Genomic DNA, 21,662 nt, shown 5'->3' on the forward strand with positions numbered 1-21,662 from the left:
TTCAAAATCCTGGCTACGAGCAATAACACCAATTTCTACTCTTTCCAGATGCTTCTGAAGCCTGGTAGAGGACCTACTATTTTTGTGGTGTAACAATGAAAAAGTTAAATTCTTCATTTTTTTCTAAGTTTCAAAATCTTCTGTGGGCGCAGGCCTCTAGCCTCCCCTAGGAACCTCGTACCAACGGCGCTACATGTATAGCTGGTCCCTCAGAACCCCCCCATTCAAAATCCTGGCTAGGACTCTAGGAGCATGTACTGTACAGCAATAACACCAAGCCTGTCCTTGTAAGTGCTGCTGTGGGCAATGTGCCAGAACAAATGGATTTCCTCCCCTGATCAGCTGTGGTTTCAGTTGGCATAACATTGTTAGAACAATCTGGCACGGTCTGTAAATGTGTTTTGGCTGGCCTACAAAATCTGGTATTTCCTGGTATCTCTACATGCATGACTGACAGGGGCTGATTCCAATAAACGAACAGGATGGTGCTGCTCAATTATGACCTTACTAGGGACAGAATAATATTTATGATACTTAAATAATGTAATGTACTGTTTTAAGTGTTCCTACATACAATTAAAATTGTATGTAGGAACACTTCAGGAAGAGTAGTGAAGTTTACATGTTCAATTTCACTACTGGGGATAAATAAAAATTTTCTAATATTGGCTGTATACTTCGATAAATGGCATATTTACAAAATGTCCTTTTAAAGATTCATAAATCGGTGCTAGACTGTTGCCAGGGTCAGTATACTGACTAGCTCCTTGGCTTCAGGGCTAGTCTGGGTGCCAGACTGTTGCCAGGGCCAGTATACAGGCTAGCTCCTCGGCTCCGGGGCTAGCCTGGGTGCCAGGGCCAGTATACAGACTGGAACCTTGGTTCCAGGGCTAGCCTGGATTCCTAACTGTTTCCAGGGCCAGTATTAGGCTAGCTCCTCAGCTCAAGGGCCAACCTGTACCCAGGTAAATTTTACTATAGACCCTCTCAGACTCAGGGTCTAACTGGGGGCTGTATATTGACCCTGAGACCAGTCTGACATCCGGGCTAACTCATAAAAGAAGAAACAGCATTGTTGATGCAACAAAAAAAAAAACAGAAACATTCATTAAAGAAAAGTATGACAAGCAAGCACAGCATATTTGAGTTCTCAGCTATCAGATTTTCAAACCACAGCAGAAAGGAGTCAGGAAACGGATTTAAGATAACACAAACTGATAGGTCTACATTCTATCAAATGATTCAGTTCAAAGCTACGCTTAACCTATCACCATTGCCTACCCCTGCCAAAATGATATACTGCAAAGACAGGTGGAGAAACCAAAAAACAACATGTTCAGTAAAACAGCTCGTCCAAGTCATTGTCAGCTTGACAAGGCCCAGGAAGCTTGTCATCATCGACTTCAAGGCCAAAATTCCTTTTTCTATATCAGGGAAGGTCGATTTATACACTCCCTGCCTAACTCCCTCCTCCTACACACTGACATTCCAGAAATTTTAACATCAGTTCAAGTTGGTTGTTTGGCCTTGAGGCAGATTCCGAAGTAAACACTCTAGAAAGATATACATGTTCACCATTCTAATCGTGTGCAAGTTAGATGCATGATATCATTTGTAAAAAAACTTTTAAATTCTGAATCAACCCACAATGTATTGGATGTTTTAATTTGAAAAATGTAATCTTTGATTCAATAACAAGTGATTGTAAATTGTACAATATGGCATCATCCAGTAGCCTTTTCACTGTTCTTCTAAAAACAGACAACTTCATAGACAGAAAACTCAAAATACCCTTGGCTAGCCTTTTGTGGAAGTCTTGTTTTTAGTCTGGAAAATTCTGTTTTGTGCATATTTCAAGTGATTCTTTAACCTTGTCCCTGCTAAGGGTGCATTTGAATGACAATTCTGTCTTGGTCTCAGTACCTGCCAGCATGAAAAGGGTTAACTTGACTAGAGTTACACAAGAAAACTGTTACTCAAGCAACTGGATACTCTGAATTCCGGTCCGTGAATAGTTTCATCAGGTTGGTAAGTCACTGAATAAAGAGACTCTTTTTACATGTACATGACCAATGTTTCGGTGACATGTGCTGCAGTGCAATGTGAACCAGTCAGAATTACCCTGAGGAAGGTGACAGACAGTCACCGAAACGTCGGCTGTGAATAAAACACTTGGTTGTGTAAAAAGTGTCTCTTTACTCAGATTCTAAAAACTGTCAGGCATTTTATGTAGCGTCCAGCGTCCAACGGAAATGACTAAATTGACAAGACTTAGTAGAGGTAAAGGTGAAGTGGTGAGATTTCCTTACCGGTTTCTTTTCGTCCTGGAATGACACAGTACTGGTGCTCCGACTGTCTGTGATGGTGGACCTAAACACAACAACAACAACAACAACAACACGTCAAGGTTTAGACAATAACAGCATTCAACAACAACAACAGCCTACAAGTATCAACCATGAAAATACAAGTCAGGACAAACCCCTTAGCCTAGCAAGCCTACATATATTGTTACAGAATGATAATAACTTCTAAGCAAAACATGTTCTTCTCTGGCCAGACATATAGGTGACACAGTTAAATAGTTAGTCCATGCATGTGAAGGAAAAAGCAAAATGAATGAGTAAACATGTCTATACAGCACCTGTTATCTGAGGCACTAAGTACAAGAGCCATCAGACCAGAGGCTTGGAGCAGCCAAAAAGTACCACTAACTTCCAACGAACATTTCCAAAGCCTACTAATAGGGTGTGTATGGGGGACGGAGGAGATATTGATAGCTATTTTGCAAGTTTATAATGTAATATATGCCCAACTTTAGGGTTTTAAAAGCCGCTGATTGTCAAGTAACCATTGAGCGTAGACTTTCAATTTTCTCTATAATCTATCAAAATTCCAGGTTGACAAATCTGTTAAAGTGCAATTCCAAAGTGTGCCAAAACCCCAAAATACCCTCTGTCTAAGCTGTGCTGTCTGAGGCGAAAGGAAAAACATTTTTGGACCTGCCTCGCCGGCCAACGCTACATGGCTAGTCAAAACCAGGATGATAAAGAGACTGAAACTTCCGGGGCAGACTTGTGCTAACCGGGAGGGTGGAGATTTACAGGGTAAATGTTGGCATTGACTCTCCCTCAAAACTTCCTCGCCTGGCCGCCAAAAATCACAACCATGTGTTTGGACTGGTCGCGGTCGACTGCCCGGTCAAGGTTTGACCAAGGGCGCAATCGAAAAGTCATTATACGTGGTGCGTGAAAGGACTGAACTGGACATTTGGCTCTTGTCAAACAAATACAAAAATGTATCAATCTTTTGCGGCAAACGGAATACAGAGCAGTCCATTCTTAGAGTACAAGCACTATACATTGTAATATTGTATGATATGCCCTACTAGTTTTTCAACCATGTATATCACTGGGTCAGTCTACTGAGGAAGACCAGAGTAACTGGTCAAAAGATTTAGGTGAGCGAACTTTTTGTGTTGGATCGAAAGTTTTAACTTTCAGCATATAGTATGTGGTTCAAACTGTTCAACTCCAAGCAAATGTTTAGGCTTGTACTTTACAAACAAAGTTTTTTGTACTGGGATTTTTGTACTCTACCGAAACGTTTTTTGGACTGGGATTTTTTTCACCAGCCTTGGAGTAGTGTAGCTACCATGATGTCTTGCAAATTTGATACTGCCTTGCAGCCACCAAAAGATCTGCTTGTAGATTACTACAGGATGAAGAGGTCTAAACTGGCCAGCTGTTGTATGTGTTGGTTGCAGGGAATCTGAGTTATGTTGTAGTGTGGGTGTTGGGGGTCCTCTGGGGGCAGGGCTACATGATAACTGTTCAGCCCCCCTGGTGATAGGTAATGTCCACAACATGTGGGCAAAGTTACACTAACTCTCCTGAAACATGTTCCAGCTTGGGCTTCCTGGTCAGGGATTGAAAATAATGCTTTTTTTCTGCATACCTGCACTGGTATTCTGAAAATTACCTGCACCAAACTTTACCTGCACAACTCAGAATTTAGGAAGTTCAGAAACCGTTGCCATTATTTCTTTTATACAGCTTGGGTTTCCTGGTCAGGGATTGAAAATAATGCTTTTTTCTGCATACCTGCACTGGTATTGAAAATTTCCTGCACCAGACAAATTTTATCTGCAACACTCCAAATTCAGGCAGTTCAGAAACCATTGACATTTTTCTTTTATACCTCATACTGTGCCATAGGAGGTAACAGTCAATGTAGCAAATAAAAATCCATATTCACCTACATGTACATTTGTACATCATGACATTTTTTGTGTGTGTTCATATACCCAGTACACTAGACTGACAATTAGAGATCAAAAAGCTTGGATGAAAACATAATGAGCTAAGAATGTTAGGTTTGATTGACTGATACTATAGGTCTGATAGCATCAAGTGGCTGGTATAGTATTTCAACTGACAACCCCCTAAGGTTTAATTTGTTGTGATAAGGCTTAACCCAATTAAAGATAATTAATTGCTGTCATTCAGTAATAATGATGTACAACAGTTCATGACTTTGTAATAGAGAGTGTGCCCTTCCCCTCTCAACATGGGGTTAGTTTATTTGCATCAGCAGGGATTGAAATACGTACCTGCAAATACAGGTTAGTGCAGGGAAAATTGGAGATGTGCATTATGTTTTCATCCAAGCTTTTTGATCTCTAATTGTCAGTCCAGTGTTTGTTGTTGAAACAAACTTAAAAGATCTGAAAGCAGCTTTGAAACATTGTCATGTTTTCTTGTGATCTAGGCCAATGGCCTAGTCAAATAATGTCTACTAGTACTAGTACTACTTCTCTTAGCTCACGTGGCAAGGGGCAGGCAAGGGTAACATTGTTGAGGGGAACATCGGAAAAGCATACTACACCTGCACAAAACACTGATTTTCCACAGATTTCCTTCAATGTTTGATCAACGTTGCATCAGAATTTTGCCCGTGGCAGACAATATCTTTTCCAACAGTTGAATAACTTGAAAACAGAACGTCATCCATATGCAACTATAACCTTAAACGAGACATTCTGCAGAAGGTGTATGCAGAATTAATTGCGAGTTTTGTGCAGGCACAGTAAGTTCTTCTAAAATGCTGTATCATGAAGATATCTTACCGATCCATAAGTATGTAGTCCCTGGGCCCAGTCGGTGTCTGTCCCGTCACAGGGTGTTTAAATGTGGTCTTCTTCCCTCTGTGACTGCAAAATGCCCAAGACATAACACTTTTAGGACATAGACAAGAACAACATTCTACACAATGAATCCAAACTCTATAACTTACGTAAAGAGAACTGCCATTCACAAGTGTCATATATTACATAAAAGCTAACTTGTGGCTTATAACAATCACATACAAATCAACTGTAAATATTTTCTATATCTTACATTACAATATTACATTGAATTCTACCAGACTATATTTTATACTATATCTACTCTATAGCTATAGTCACCAAATATGTAGCAATATCTAAACACTTGTAAACTCTATACATATCCCACACTGCTACTGAATGTAACCACGACTGTAGTAACTATACATACATGAAAACATCCATCATTTGGCAACTGTTGAAACAGCACAGCAGTCCTAGACAAACTTGCCAAATAACCACATACCGTATACCAACACCCTATGAAATCTATTTAACACATGGTATTACATGCTTACATACAATACACACTTGTAGGATACTTTTGTACATGTCATATACCTCACGACAGTTGATGGATGTTATTTCACCAATCACGTTTCTAAAAACGTCTGGAAGCGTTGTTTGAAGTGCCCAGAAAAACCCGGGCCCACGTAAACATGGGCCCACTTCACGCGCTGCACAGCCTCCGTGCTTCACATTTCTTTCCACCACTGTTCACATTCCTCGGCACAATAGACCTAACGGCTCAGTCCTGACCTTTTGGGGCAGCCCCACTATTGTACACCCCGACCACCCCTACTGCAAAGTTCATCAGCCCACAAAAGCCTCCCCTTTGTACATGACTTAGACAGACTGGAATGCTACACTGTGTTCAAGAGGGGGTGTCAAGTTCAAAGCGTTTGTTGTACTCTGCTCTTGAAGTACGGCAGGGGGTCTTGCTCTCCCTTGGATAAATTTCAAGGACCCATTTAGAATGATAAGTATTCATGTAAGCTGGAGTAATATATTAAATCATGAGGCTTCCATAATGTTGATACTACTATATTACTAGAAAATCTTTTTGATAAGGTACAATGACTGAAATAATTATAAATCACCATTTTGAATGGTTGTGAGCTGGAATATTCCATTACTGCAACAGAGGGAGAGGAGAATGTTGAATGCTAACACCCATATTAGGACAGTAATAGGTCTGATCCAGCTATATATAGGAGTTTTGCTTTGCAGTGGTGTAGACCAATTCTCTGATACTAGTAGGTCACGCTTAATGTTTTTGGTTATTCCAATTTTGCAAGAAAAAACACGCTCACAACTTGTTATCTTAGAGCTGGCAAGCCGAGGTGTTTTTGAAATACCGACCGTGCCCAAGGATACAACAGAAGCAATATTATTCCGTCCTTGACTCAATTAACATACGATAAGATCTGGAATGGAGAGAGCAACAACAAGACTTCTGTCTGTTGCCCTTAAATTTTGTTTAAAATCTTTGTTAGCTACGTATACTGCAGTTAATTCATACATTTCAGTCAAAACTTCAAAACGGGAGTTCTTAATATCACTGGACAACAATTGCTCGCTGAATTTGGAAGTCTAAGTGCCAAGAAAGATCTACGTGCAAATGACACTTGCTAGTATGTAGCCTGAAGGCTCAATTATGTAGACTTAAAGAGATAAAATGGCGACAGGGCTTACCCCAATGGAAAACAATCAGCTACACATGCCAACACGAACACAAAAATTCCTGAGCCATTGTTCTACGATATAAACCTCAAAAAGACATGTTTGTATCTTAATTACTAACTTTAGCAGTTGTCCTTTTCAAGATGTTGACTGAATGAGACTATGACAGTGACAAACAACACAAGCAAAGCTCAGAGGTCTTTAACATTAGCCCCAGGCTAACGTCATTCTCGTGCTCCGTTTAGGCCACACCAATTAAAATTGTTGTTTCTTGTGTTTGCCCTGTCCATTTTTTTCTGATTTGCAAAAAAAAAAAAAATCTTAGGTTCTAAATCAACTGCAAAATGCTCAATGAAAGACATATTTTGGCCACAACAGTTGAAGCAAGACACTCCTTTTCTTCCTAGTTGTTAAAGTTTTTGAAAGTAATAACGCAATTCTGTTTCATTAAAAGTTCAAAATGTTTTATTTTACAAGCCTGGTATGTTTACTTCATGGCTCATACTGTAACATTTCCGGCTATCATGGGGTGCCTTGGCCTGTTTTTTTATTTTTTTTATTTTTCCTTGTCACTTCATATTTTTTCTGAAAAAATCTGAGAAACAACAAAATAAATTGATGTGGCCTTAAAAAAACAATTTCGTGATTGTGCCTTGCAGCAGGTACAGGTAATTTGGCCTTTCACCGCCGACTACGGTCACACCTAGCTAATTATATGCAACTGTTGTGACTGTCGCTTGGAATAGCAATCTGGCGATAAACGTGTGGCATGCATCAGCAACGTCCGATGTAAACACTACAATGTTGGGACTGTATGTTACATATGGAGTAACGAATATCAAAGGGATATTTTGGAGTATAAAAACATGAAACGATATCTTGGTTTGAGTCTAAGTTGACCTTCCTCACAGCCTTGAGGCAGTACAGTTAATTACATGAGAAGAGTCTCGGGGCAAATCAACATATTTAGATCACTGATTTAGATCAAGCTTGTGAGACAGGGGAGCTCAATCTATTGAAAACACATACAATAGTTGACGTACAAATATTGTACCCAAAAAAATCAACATGCATATGGTTTAGGCCACACCAATTTAATTTGTTGTTTCTCAGATATTTTCAGAAAAAATATGAATCGAAAGGCCAAGGCCCCATGATAGCCAGAAATGTTACAATATGAGTCATGAAGTGAACATACCAGGCTGGTTTATAATCAAAACAATAGATTTTCAACTTTTAATGAATCAAAATTACATTGTTACATTCATTGAAAAAAGACCTACGAAGAAAAGGACTTTCTTCAAATGTTGGGACCAAAATATGTCTTTCATTGAGCATTTTGCAGTTAATTTAGAACAAAAAAATTTTTGTTTGCAAATCAGAAATAATGGACAGGGCGATCCGAAAAGCAACAAATTAAATTGGTGTGGCCTTATGAACACTATTTCATGTTTTTTTCTCTTGAAACTGACAACACCAAGGTCAAATCTGAATGTCACATTTTTGAACTGTTACTGACTGATATTACAGTACTCTACACTAAAATTATAAGTGGTTGCTATCTAACATGCTCATAATGGTTTGGCCGGCACATATTTGTGATACTACGTACGTAGCACGCTCCCCAAAACAAAACATTAACCATTCATTCTATATAGCCGACCTTTTCCTAGGTAGGGATCAGGTTCATCGGAAAGTAAACAATGCCATTCTTCTATGTAGAGTCCAGGTCGATAACGATAAGGAAAAGGTTAGCCCACATACCAAGGGGGGATACGTGGGAAGCCAAGGGAAAGGGAAAGAAAACATGTTCCCTTTTTTTCTGGAGGTGAATGCCAGGACCCGTAGAAGAGAGAGGGTCTGCATGCCTTTTTCTGTGAGGCCATTTTGATTCAGCCCTGGCCACTTCAATCTAATGTTTAAAGGCATCCAATGTGATTTCAGAGCAGCAAAACTGGAAATATTCTGAACAAAGAAATCTTTATGTTACCACATTTCAATCATTATTTCATACTTTGGGTACGCTTAAACTGGAGAAGCAAGCCCCAAGATGAGTCCTTTATTTTATGGGTGGCACACTAAAAATCAGCCAAGGGGCCTTCCAGTAACCATTTTCCACCAAAATTTGGGGTATTTTTGCTTCATGATGGTCAATATACATTGGAATAGTGTGGTTTCAACCTGAAGTGTAATAACAATAATTGATCGCTTTGATTCCAAGTAGTACGTTATTTGTTTTCCTGTCCAAAAATCAGAGTGTCCAAGGTCCCCAGACTATGCCAGACACCCCATTAATACAAAAGAGTATTCCAATGAAGTCGCTACCAAAGCCAGGTCTGCAAAAGAGCAACTTCATTGTGTGCTAGGTGTTGCTGCTAGCCTGCCTGAATTTACTGTTAAGCATCGTTGGCCCTCCTAAATTTAGTTAGGCAGTAATATTGCAGTTCAGACAAAATTTTGTTCTCACGACTGTAATTTGACAACACTCTGTGCAAATACACAAGCCTCAATACTACAGCCTTCTCAACCTAATAATGCAAAATTGCAGATTGTAGGATTTTTCTTCTGCAATCTTGCAGATAGATACTTTGAACACTGACTCAGGACACCCCATGCAGACCCTCAAGATACAATGTATAGTCACAACAGCAGCAAGGGAAGTGCCTTTTGTTTCTCCTACATAGTCTACTGCCTCTGCTTCCCTAAATTTGATCCCAGCATTGCACTGCCTTTTTTTATTCCATGTGACATCTATTGTTGGTGAATACAGGCTGCGATTTCTGCAGAAAATCCTCCTGAACATCACATGAAGGGGAGGGCAGGAGGTCGTACTGTTCTCTCACTCCATCCCGTAGTCTGACCCCATTTCTTTTCTCCTTCCCTGCCTGCTTTTCTAAAGATTTTTCCCCACGAAACTTCCGTATTTACATTGTCGCTTGTGTTGCGTCGAGAACCAGTGATTAATCAGTTAGTCGCCTAAATGCAGCTGTCGTTTTAAAAGTCTGTCGATGAAAAATGGTTATGAAATTCTATGGAACTTCAATATTTGAAGTAGCAGAGTCAACACTTACTCCACAAAGTACGGTGCTCCTTCTGGTGTCACTGCCTCCTCCCAGCCTGAGGGCAAATCTGGAAAAAAATAATAGAGAAAACGTCATACTTTTGCTTATATTGATCCAAATTTAACAAAACGATAAGAACACTTAATCTATAGCAAACAAGAAGACAATCCTCTGTGAAGTTTGATATTTTGCAGATCAGGAACTAAATTATTTTCCTAAATGTACTCGTACGTTACTTCAAAGTTGTAGGTCACAAGTAAAGAAGGATTTGGATTTTAACAAGTTGGGACAGATTCAGATCAAGCCACAATTTCCTGGACATGTTTTCTCATTCCTGAAAAGCCAAGCCACGTGGGTATGTGTGAGGGGGAACTGATATATAATGCCTTCTCAACACAAACAAAAAACACCACCATTTGAGCACAATCACCATGGACATAAAAGATTCTACTGGATATGTGTTACATTAGTACACTACAAGTGTGGAACAAGCAGAATGGGAAAACAAATCTCGCTTGAGCAGCGAACAGTTGTAGTATAGATGGTACAAGTTATTGCCAAGCTTAACTAATGCCTTCTCATTCTCAAAACAAATAAAACAACACCACCATTTGGCCTACTTCTGAATATCATCACTATGGAAACAAAACATTTTACCGGAAATGTTTCAAGCACAACCAATAATTACCAGTGTGGAAGGCACGCGTCAAAACAAATTTCACTTGAACAGCCCAAACAGTTGTGGGATAGACGGTACAACTTCTTACCAAGCTTCACATGGACAGAGCTGCTATAGACAGACTACTTAGTCTGGGACTGTTATTTCACAAGGTCTTGTTATGTCTTAAAGTAGCCACAGCAAAGACAGAAGACACATTAAATGTTGAGTATGTCCTTTTAATTAGGGTACTGGAACACACTCCTTCAACATTGTTGATCATTTCAGTTACCGACCATATACAAATAATACTCCAACAGGAAAATGTACGTGGACTTTTATCTTCTGCATTGACTGTTATCGCCTGGTATGAAAGATACCAGAAAAAATGGCAATAGTTTCTGAACAGTTTTTAGTATGATCCATACTTTCTAAATTCTGAGTGGTGCTAGCAAATTGAACAGCGAACAGTTGTAGTATAGAAAAAAGTATTTTGAGCCCTGCCCTTGCTGGGTATCATGCAAATATGTAACTTCTACTTTGATACAAGGAAGCTGCCTCCTTTCAATGCAGCAGTGCCCTACATTTGTATATTTGCAACTGAGGCATTAGGCTGTGTTGATTTGATTATATATGGAAGACATCTTCTGGGAACCCTAAAACTGATGTGAGGGTACAGATAAAAAAATGTTTAGCAAAAAAAAAAGATGTTGTCATTATGAAATTTACATTTACAAGGATAAAACAAATGACTAAACACACAGAGTATATTCATTTTCATTTCTTCACATTTTTTTCTTTTCCTTTGGAATTGATTTTGGTATAATCTACGATGTTAGTTATCATTTCACGATATCTTCTAAGCAATCTACAGCATATACGACATAATGCAGCTGCTTTGTACGATTTACAGTATGATCGAAAACTTTGTTATGGAAATGGACGAAAATTCATGCGAGCGCAGATGTCATCCATATAATCAAATCAGCATGGCCTGGTGTAAAATTCTGCCAACAACTGATTAGTCCTTATCAAAGATGACGTCAAGTCCTGGGTCTAATCCCCCAGGTGTCCCAGCAGCCTGCACACCTGTCTCGCTCAGGTGTGCGCACGCTTACCTGACACCCAGGTATGTGTTGACACGCACATGTCTGCGTAACCCCAGCCTCACGGGGTAACCCAAACCTGGGCTGTAGGATCAATCAAACAAAGAGACCCACATGTCTCTATAGGTCAGATACAACCCTTACCTCTGCAACACCCCTCATGGGAGAAACCATCACAACATCTAAAACGGGAGGTACTATTCTTTCTGAATCTTAGAATCCCCTCCTTTTACAAATTTCCTTACATTTTTGACTAATTTCCTTTTAATTTCATCTTGTTTCCCATTGACGTTGCCAATATATAATACTTACTAATAGCGATAGCACACAGGCATGTACGTCATCTTTTAGCACATTTTCTTAGAACATCCCAAAAACAAAATGAAATATTCCTTGATCCCTTTATAGTGAGGGATACATTGTACGGTGGATATTGGATATGATAAGCCCAGGACTTTGGGTTATTTTAGTTCCCATCAAAAAACTGTTTAGGGAGGTCATTATTGTAACTTTCCTTCTCAAAATAAGAGGCAGGCGGTCTGAAAGAGAAGTCTACAATGGAAATGATATAAGAGATGGTGGCAATTAAGAATTCCTTACTGCCCCCTCCTCAGGTCTTTGAATGGAACGACCCTTGCAAAGACTCAGACCTCCAAATGGTCTATGGAGATGTGAAAATGTCAAATCAATTAAGAGATAACCTTCTATTACAGATCAAGATTTCAAACTTCAAAGGAGAATTAGTTGCCAGCATTGAATGCACATCACACACCTGCATGGAAATATTCTAACCTACCTTAACGATTCAAAATACTGTACTGTAGAAGTGTAGTTGATTGTACATCATCCAATTTTAGACACTTACAGTAACTAGGTCAATCAAAAGTTGAAAGACAGGTCTCAAAATCTGTCAATCTTAACACGATTATTTCTAACAGATTTACAAGCAATTTTCTTACAAAATAATGTATCTTTCTCATCATTTCTTGGGCTGACTTTAAAATGTTTGTTGTATGAAAAACGTACTTCTCACCTAATTTACATATGAATAATAGTGAAAACACCCAAAGCGCAAAGGGTTGACTCCACAGGTGTAGCAAATGACAATATTAGCTTGCAGACTTGCAATGGATATGCTTCAGTAAGATTCAAGCAAACTAACATGTTGTTGCTTCGCATTGTGTTGACCAAACCCGAGCTCAATGCCTGAGTGATGTTTTTTGAGAAACTGGCAGATGTTTATTTGCCAAACAGACTACTGTGTCCCCCCTCGGTGGCTCGACAGAAAAATATCCTGGGGCAAAAAAAGGTTAGCACTTACGCAGGCACCTCTAATAGGGGACCTAATTTAAAGGCATCCCGCTGTGTTTTAGCAAATGAACGGTTGCAATTTCGCCTGCTCTGCTCTGTTAGTATTGCTTAGACTACTTTGAATGAATCTTAACGTCTATTATTTGGACAAATGAATCCTTAGTTTCTGTAAAGGAAGATCTAGAAGGAAATCGCTCAGTCAAAGTTTTGTTTTTGTTGTTATGGAATACTGCAAATCATTACTTTTTCGTGATACTCTAACATGTATATTCGCGTTTTTTAGGGTAACTTGTATATCACAAATTTATCATTTACCGCAGACAAATACCGCAGACTTCTTTTTTTCTGCACCTGCCGCAACCGCGGGCATGTATTTTCCTGAACGTGTCCATTGTTGTCAGACCACAAAATTTTGCTACCGCGATTATAAAGTGATTTACAGTAGTCTCCCCTGTCATTACCTGGTCACCAGTTGTCAAATATGTTTTTTTTTTTTTTCTAAACTGTGATTTCTTTTCTCGGCTGTCACATATGAGTTTTTTCTTTCTTTCTTATCCAATTTTAACATCATTTTTCCCTTTAACTGGGGGTTAGACAGTATGCTTGCATCAAGTGCAAGTCTTTTTTGTAGCAAGTTTTTTTAGAGTTACCAAATGGAAAGAGTACTAAAGGTCGTATAGTAAATATGTAGGCCCTTCTTGATTTGCAGGTCTTTTGTGCACTGGAATAAGGTAGAATGGACCATTGTTTGGTTGGATTTAAGAAGAGGGTAGTGGGTTGTGTGTGTAAGCTGTGGTCAGAGAGAGTTGTGTTGACAAGGATTTACCTGTACCTTAATCTTTGCTCAGATCTAGGCCAGAAGCCACAACTTGTTTAGATGTGAGAGGATGTCGTTAATCATGTCACTGGTCTTTTCACCAGCCTGGTTTGAGTCCTACATTACCACAGTATTAGCAGGTCTTTGAAATACCTTACATGTACTAACTCTCTGTGTACCTGCACTGGGGCAGGTAACATTGAAAATTACCTACACCAGACTTTTTATTTTCACCACTCAGACTTTAGTCTAGAAAGTATGGATCACATTCAACTGTCCTAATGAAAGAAATAATGTCAATGATTTTTGAACAGTGTTAAACACTGTTCAAGAATCATTGACATTATTTCTTGACATTAATGATTTTTGAACAGTGTTAAACACTGTTAAAAAAATCATTGACATTATTTCTTTCATTAGGACAGTCAACTCAACAGTCAATACAGTCAATAAAAATCCACATAGTACACCTGCATCTGTATAATAATCCCAGTATATATACATGTAGGGTTAGGTGCAGGTAGACATAAAAAATACCTGTACAACCCCAATTTTACCTGCAACAACTTGCATATGCATGTGGTATATTTACACTCATGATTAGAGTGTTCAGATGAAGATATTAAATTATGAAAACATAACTACCTTCCTAAGCTTCTTAATTGGTCATAAGCTGCTTGTTAGTATTACTGAAACAAGTGGCCCAGACAGGACAATGCATTTGTCCCAAAGTAATTTCATTTCCCATGAAAAGGATATGATTTATTCATAATCAACAACATCCATGCATCCTATGCTAAGGACAGGCTCGATGACAAAATGTCCTTATGAATTATGGAAACAGAACAAAAGGCTTCTCACTTCCGATTTGGACACTTGTTGTTTCCTTGAACAAATTTTTAGATCCACATTATACAGAAATAAAGGAAGGCACAGGAACTATAAACTATAATGAAGTGACCAGTGTTAACCAGTATAATCAAATGAATATCATTATGATGTATTCATTTTACTAGCCTGGGTGCCAGACTGTTCTCAGGGCCAGTATACAGGCTAGCTCCTTGGCTCCAGGGCTAGCCTGGGTCAGTATACAGGCTAGCTCCTTGGCTCCAGGGCTAGCCTGGTTGCCAGACTGTTACCAGGGTCAGTATACAGGCTAGCTCCTTGGCTCCAAGACCAACATCTCCCCAAGGAAATTTTACCCTAACTAGCTTCTTGGGGTCTAACTAGACTCCTTTGCAGGCCTAGTAGTAGACCCTCTATGTCCAGCCAACTTTTTAGGCCGATTTCTACTAAGTATTCAGCCTGCAAAGGAGTCTGGTGGAGACTACTCGGGATTGCCTGCGAATTGGTCCCAAGAACAGTCTGGTACCCATGGTATTATTTTCCCTACCTTTCCTGTCCCTGTAGCCAGTCTGCACAGGTTGGCCGGTCAGAGGGTGGAGCCACGAGGTGCTCATGGTCTCATCACTGTGGAAACACAAAAACAGTACAAATGTTAATTTAATTAGGCATCCAAATTCCAATGCACTTTCATCTTGGCAATTACAAAAAATATCCTGGATTAGGAAATCTGTCTGATATTCACATTTGCTGCTATTTCTTAGCAGATTTTCAGCATCATTTTTTACCTGAAAAATTCGAAATAGCTCCAAAACATTAGCTACGTGGGGTCCCTTTATTTTTTTGGTACCACCAATAAATAGCTCAAACCAGCCTATGATACGAAACAAGCAAATGTTTGCCATCAGCGACATTACATTCTTGCCTCACAGATATCAGTATACTACGGGATAGGGATGATTTAACTTGCTACATTACAAAAATGACCAGAAAATTTACTTTGAAAATCCAGTGTTACTGTCCTGAAATCTGCCTTTTTGGATGGAAAAATTTGTGACTCAGGATTAGGATATGGCCCCAAAATCCAGTCACCATTACACATTTCCTTTATAAAACCAGGTAATCTTGCACAGAGCCATATTCTAGGTTTACAAAGGGAGGTCCTGACCAAATAAGGTTAATGATGCCTTATTAAACATCCACCTTTCAGGTATTCAGCTAAACCACAACATCCTAATTTAATGTACTCATCAGGTAGAAAATTGGATACAGTATATGAGTGGAAAGGTCTGGTGTTAACATACTACTCAGTAAGCGCTTAGCATAGAAAAGCCTTTTTTTACAGAAGATCATGTCCCTTTCTCTTTGTACTTGCATATAAAAAGTAACAAAAAAAATGTTCTGCTCATGAAATTGTTTAATTCAGCTCATTTACTATAGTTAGGCCTAAGGGAAAAAATGACCCTAGAAAAAACTGAACCCTGGCCATTTTTTGTGCGGACCCCTGCAAGGGACCTAAATTTTTGGAGCTGATCGACCTTTTCTAGCTCCATGATCTGACGCCTGAGTGATGAAACGTTGTATAATTAGTTTTCTACCATTGACATTGAAAATATAAGTGTCCACATGCAAGTTTTTTCAACTGTAATGTAAATATACTATAAGTTGGCTCACTAGAGACCGACATAGTCTAATAAAAAAACAGAGATCGACAAAGTCTAAAAAAACCTACTGACCCTAATTCTTTCAGAACAAAATATTTTATCTCCTATAGGGCTTAGTCACATATCATCACCTTGTCTAGAACTCAGCACACATCTATTTCGACTTAGCAGCTGCGTAATGTAGAAGTTTGTCCACAGTACATGCTGAACCAACAACGTCAGGCAAATATGCCCAGGGTAAATACTGTGGCAGGACGAATATCAAGTGGTACATCATGGCACTGGGCGGGAGGTCAGGACAGGTCAACAGGACTGACCCCAACATGCCACCCAGTTACAACACATCTGCTACAACAATAAATTCAGTCTTTTCTATCACTAGTACATGTATCAGGCTTTTTATTAGCCATCTGGTGTTATACTTATATGCTAATAGCAGGGACATTCTTAAATACATTTGTTATTCTTATTAATCTTAATAACAAATGTATTTAAGGATAATTTGACACTTTTTAAATGTCTTTTCTTGTTTGGGTGTGTAAAGTTTTGCTACAATTTTTCATCAGTTTCTGTCAGCATATTGCATGTTGCAGGAAAGCATTTTGTATCTTGCATAGACCCCTTCAGTTAGCTTTGTCTTTACACTTATATATGACAGTCAATGCACTAGTCATGTGAGACTAGCACATCAATATATTATACCAACACCCATGCATACCACCAAAGTCCTCATACCGATCTGGCATATAAGGCCAAGGAATAAAATGTTGTGTTTCATGTTTCAGTTCTGAAAAAAATTAAGGTCGGTAGGTATTAAGGGATTATCTTTTTATCTTTTTTTTTTTAGATGTTGACGATCTCTAGTGATCCAACTACAGTGCAACAAATTGTACACTTTGATTTTCAATGTCAATGTTGGCAAACCGATTGTACAATGTTTCGTCACTCAGGTGTCAGATCATGGAGCTAGAAAAGGAGTCAATCAGCTCGGAAAATTTATGTCCACCAAAAAAAAAAAGGCTAGGGTCGGCAGCTTTTTCTACGGTCGGTCAGGAAACAGGAAATTTTTTCCTAGGCCTCATGTTAATGATCTATTAAACCAAGCAGTGCACACACACACGTACGAATTACATGTGTGCGTAGGAAGTTTGTCTACGGCTCGAAAAGCCCTCATAACCCAGTAACCTAATGAAAAGCGCTACTCAAACCAGCTAGACGTTCTAGATTCTTCACATGAACACTTCTTATCCACTACAAACACATTTGCAAGCAATACATCAACCTGCCCTATTCTCTTTAAATCCATTACAAATGCACAAGTCCTATCTTAAGGGTTTAACAATAGGTCTTAAAGCAATAAGTAAACCTTTGATGATTTGCAAGATTCTGCAAGTGCCATTACTTTAATCTGTCAAAGTATGCAAACAATGAACCTTAATGGTGCTTGAGACAACATTATATGTTCATTTGAAGTTGCATTCATGAAAATTACAACTAGTAACTTTTCCTTCATTAACCTGTCATTGATTATAACAACATTTCATTGAGCAAAACTAGTTAAAAAGTAGAAGCAACAACTTGTTGGAATGATGCAGTAGTTACTTCAAGTTTAAGAAAAACTATAGTTTCTTTGCAAATAAAAATTCTTTTTTTTTCATCCCTTCAACTTTCAAGTCAGGACCAAATGTGTTGGTTGGTAACAGCAAAGGTTTTTCATCATACAGTAATCGTATTTCCAAAATCATACTAGCAACGTTACTTATAATACTCAGTACTGAAAATAAACATGAGGAAAAGAAACACAGTGTGCTTGAAAACAAATTAATCATTTGCTTTAGCCTTATTATCTGTTGATACCACACATGTGATTAACATTTATGGGACCTGTCAAGAGGATAAAACGACTTTGTTCCTTCATAATTAATGTCAATATTAAATTACAAAATAGAGCACATTTAGCTTTCCTAACACTAGAGATACCCCGAGGCATGGTAATGTGGTTATATAGCAATAAAACTGTCTGAGAATATGAATTACAGGTCTAATAGTGGCTATTAATTTCTAGCATTTAATGATTTATTCGCTGTTGTTGCTCAAAGCTGTACTATTTGTCATAAAGAACTATTACCATTTATACCGCACCATAAAGTGCTTAAAAAGCAGCATCTTTTATGAAACATGTTTTACCTACATACCAGACCTGAATCATTCTTGGAGAGTTCATTCCTTGGATGTCCAAGGAGAGTTACTAACACACTTAACAAAATTACATTAAGAAAAATCTGGATGCCAAAATTAATAAGTTATTGCACACTACAATTTACTTGTTATGATCATCAGTCAAAAATTGAATATGAACTTCAACTTATGTCAAAATTTGAAAACATTTCTACGTTCTTTTTGAACAGTTCTGGTGTTTGCCTTGTCATTTCCATATGCATTGCACTTTTGTAATTTTAATTTTTCAGCAAGAGCAAATGGAAATAATGCATTCAGGAATCAGGAGAATAAAAAGCAACTCACAGACTGCCCACTGTTACATGACAGTTTGGGCATTGCTCCATCTTAAACTTGGCTGTTAGTGTATGTTTCTGCTCTTAAGCCTGAAGTTGACATTGCTGGCAAATGAGGTCATTGCATTTTGGCTTTTCTCTGGCCTGGGTACTGAAAACATGCCATTAACACAAACTGTACGTGTAAATGTCTGTAAAAGAATGAGGATTTCTACGTGGAATGTTAACTCTTGAGGAATAAAATGAGGGCGGGGTCATAAACGACAGGAAACGGTGTTCCAGTCATTTCTGTCTTCCTGTCTCTCGGTACCCACAGGTATTTGGGCGCGGGGCAAAACTGACCCCCTGGACGTAAGCTTCCTATTTCACTATTCTTATAAGTTCTATCCAAGAAAGACGATCTTACACGTCTCCTGGAACTCAAGATGCCACGACGCGAGGTGGCAACTCGAGTCTTGTTAGAGAGGGGCGTCAGGAAGACGTCCCCACGCGCCTTGGAGGCTACACCGGCCACAAGCGTCGGCTCGACGCTCTGGTGTAAACACAAACAGACCACTTTTTTTTTTCGAGCGCGCGCGAAACAAGGTGACGCTATGTCGTCTAGCGCCCGAACCACGCCACGACGACTCCTGAAAATCACCCACGTGTTAGTTAAACGTGTAAAGAATCTCAAGGAAGACTTACTTGATAAAGTAGATCCTTGAATCCCTCGTTACGGCGTATCTCCATGGGGGAGGGAGGTCCCCCAGGCCTGAAATCCGCCATCTTGCTGAACACCTTGATGGCTGTGCTTTCCGGCGGAGCCACCCCCTTGAAATCTGAGCTGTTGTTTTTGTTCCGCTCAAATATCGCGCGTTGGCGGAGGCCCAAATACTTAAATGTCCTTTTCTTCAGATTAAGACGGATAATGACATTACTCTGGTGGATTAGAGACCACAAGTGGGGGAAGAAAAGCTGTCGGTTTGGTAGAAACGTGACGAAATATTGTTTGTTGATGTTTGTTCAATGGATTGAATATTGCATCTGTCAAATATTTGTTGTTGTACTTCTGTAGAAAAAAGGTCTTGGTTGCAAAAGAGGGCGTCATGAGTTAAATGCAAAACAGTACGGTATCAGTCTATGTAAATCATACTTTGATGTTGGTTTTATGTCGGATTGTCACATAAAAAGTTAAGTTCGAAACAGGTGTCAGTGGGAGAAAACTCGATTGCCGGAATAGCTGCCTCTGGACATGAGAACTCTCAACTTTTCACTTTTGTCTGAGGTAATTTGGTAGGGGCCATTCCTCTAATAGGGACCCAAGAACAAATGTACCGCAACAAAACAATGCCATATTGGCGACAGAACATAGACGTATTCAAATATTTGATTAAGCTTACAAAACTACGATATTTGTAAGTTTATGGGCTCTTGGTATCTCAAAGATTAGCACAAAAACGGAGTCCCTCTTGAAACCTTACCCCGGTCGAACCGCACACTTATCGGGTGGGGTACGCCCTGCAAACAATGGGTGGTATGCAGATTTGAGGGTCTCAGAGGGGACGGACAATGACGTAACTATGGTTTGAAAAGCTCACAAGGGAGAGAGTTGGAAATTGTATCGGCTCCAAGATGGGTCGCTTTAGCAAACTGAATATCGCGGAGCTATATCAGAAATATAACGTCGAAAGTCTAACTAGTGTTGTTGCTTTATCAAATTTTTACACACCCTATTGGATCCTCCGCCATACCGGTGCAGTAAGTTGGTGACATTGAAATCATAAACTTTCCTTAAGTCCTTGGCAGGGAAATGTCAATATATTGCTGTCAAACATATAGTTCTATATGGTTGGCGTAAATAATTTTCCAGCGATTGGAAGGACAGGATATTTTGGCGAGTTTTGTTTAGCTCATGCATTGTAAAATGTCTGGCTATCATTCAATTGGATATGAATAAACATGTAACTGCCGTTCGTATTGATATAGAAGATATTTAGCGCAATGACGGTTAGATACAACACACGGCATTCTATTATCAACTCAAGGGAGTAAGCTGTTTTTATAAATGGCTCTTCAGCTGCAGATATCACGCCGAGAAATAGGTGGCGCTGCTGTTATAAGGCCAAGGGAGATTACATGTACACTGTAGAACTGGCGCACGTAGTTAGTTTGTAGCAAAATGCGGAACTTTGGAAAGGCGAAAATGTTAAAGGAAATGATAAAAATAAAATAGTATTAAGTTCCTGGGACCGACGTCACAGGTAAACTAATACCTTTTAAAGCTTAATATGCTTTTAAATGCATATTTATCTTAAAAACTTCAGTTTGCAGAATGCAGTTTTATGCTTGTGTGATAGTAAAGCCCCAAAATAAATAGTCGGAAACACGGTTTCTAGTTGGATTCTTGAATACCGTATATGGTATATTGCCTGGTGTATAAAAATGTAAAAACCCTAAAAATTTAAAAACCATGTTGTATGAAACAGAACAATTACAACTTAACCCAGTCTCCGAAGAAAATACAATTGCAACTTCCGGTAAAAGTATTAATATTATATTATTGTACATATGGCTCAGGAATACATTAACAATAGCCACCGTATTTACAAAAATATTATCAAAAAGTATTTTACAAAACAGATGTACCAGCTAGCTTAGATTACGTTTGACGCTTAGACATTCGCGTTTTACACGGCAAAAGTTAATCTCAGACCCCAAGATTTGCAGTGTTCCAATATAAAGATATAATTAAACTCAAACAAATTTTTTACAAAAAGCTTGTCCATGATATATTTACAACCTAAACTAGAATATTACCATTAATTATGTACATAATGGCATCCAAAGACTCCATACAAA

General features: G+C 38.9%; 1 protein-coding gene across 1 annotated transcript in view; it reads right to left on the reverse strand.

Moving 5' to 3' along the window:
• Positions 1-19,695, reverse strand: part of LOC109481777 (pleckstrin homology domain-containing family A member 7-like) — a 26,151-nt gene extending 6,456 nt beyond the window's left edge. Inside the window, exons 1-5 of the mRNA XM_019784368.1 lie at positions 19,509-19,695; positions 15,198-15,274; positions 9,922-9,979; positions 5,129-5,212; positions 2,310-2,370 (exon numbers count right to left, since the gene is read on the reverse strand). Of these exons, the coding sequence (XP_019639927.1) occupies positions 2,310-2,370; positions 5,129-5,212; positions 9,922-9,979; positions 15,198-15,264 (270 nt within the window). The 5' untranslated portion in view covers positions 15,265-15,274; positions 19,509-19,695. The remainder of the gene's footprint in view (positions 1-2,309; positions 2,371-5,128; positions 5,213-9,921; positions 9,980-15,197; positions 15,275-19,508) is intronic.
• Positions 19,696-21,662: the final 1,967 nt, after the last annotated feature.

Source organism: Branchiostoma belcheri, unplaced genomic scaffold (assembly GCF_001625305.1).
Source record: "Branchiostoma belcheri isolate BF01 breed outbred unplaced genomic scaffold, Haploidv18h27 scaffold58, whole genome shotgun sequence".
Taxonomy (NCBI): Eukaryota; Metazoa; Chordata; class Leptocardii; order Amphioxiformes; family Branchiostomatidae; genus Branchiostoma; species Branchiostoma belcheri.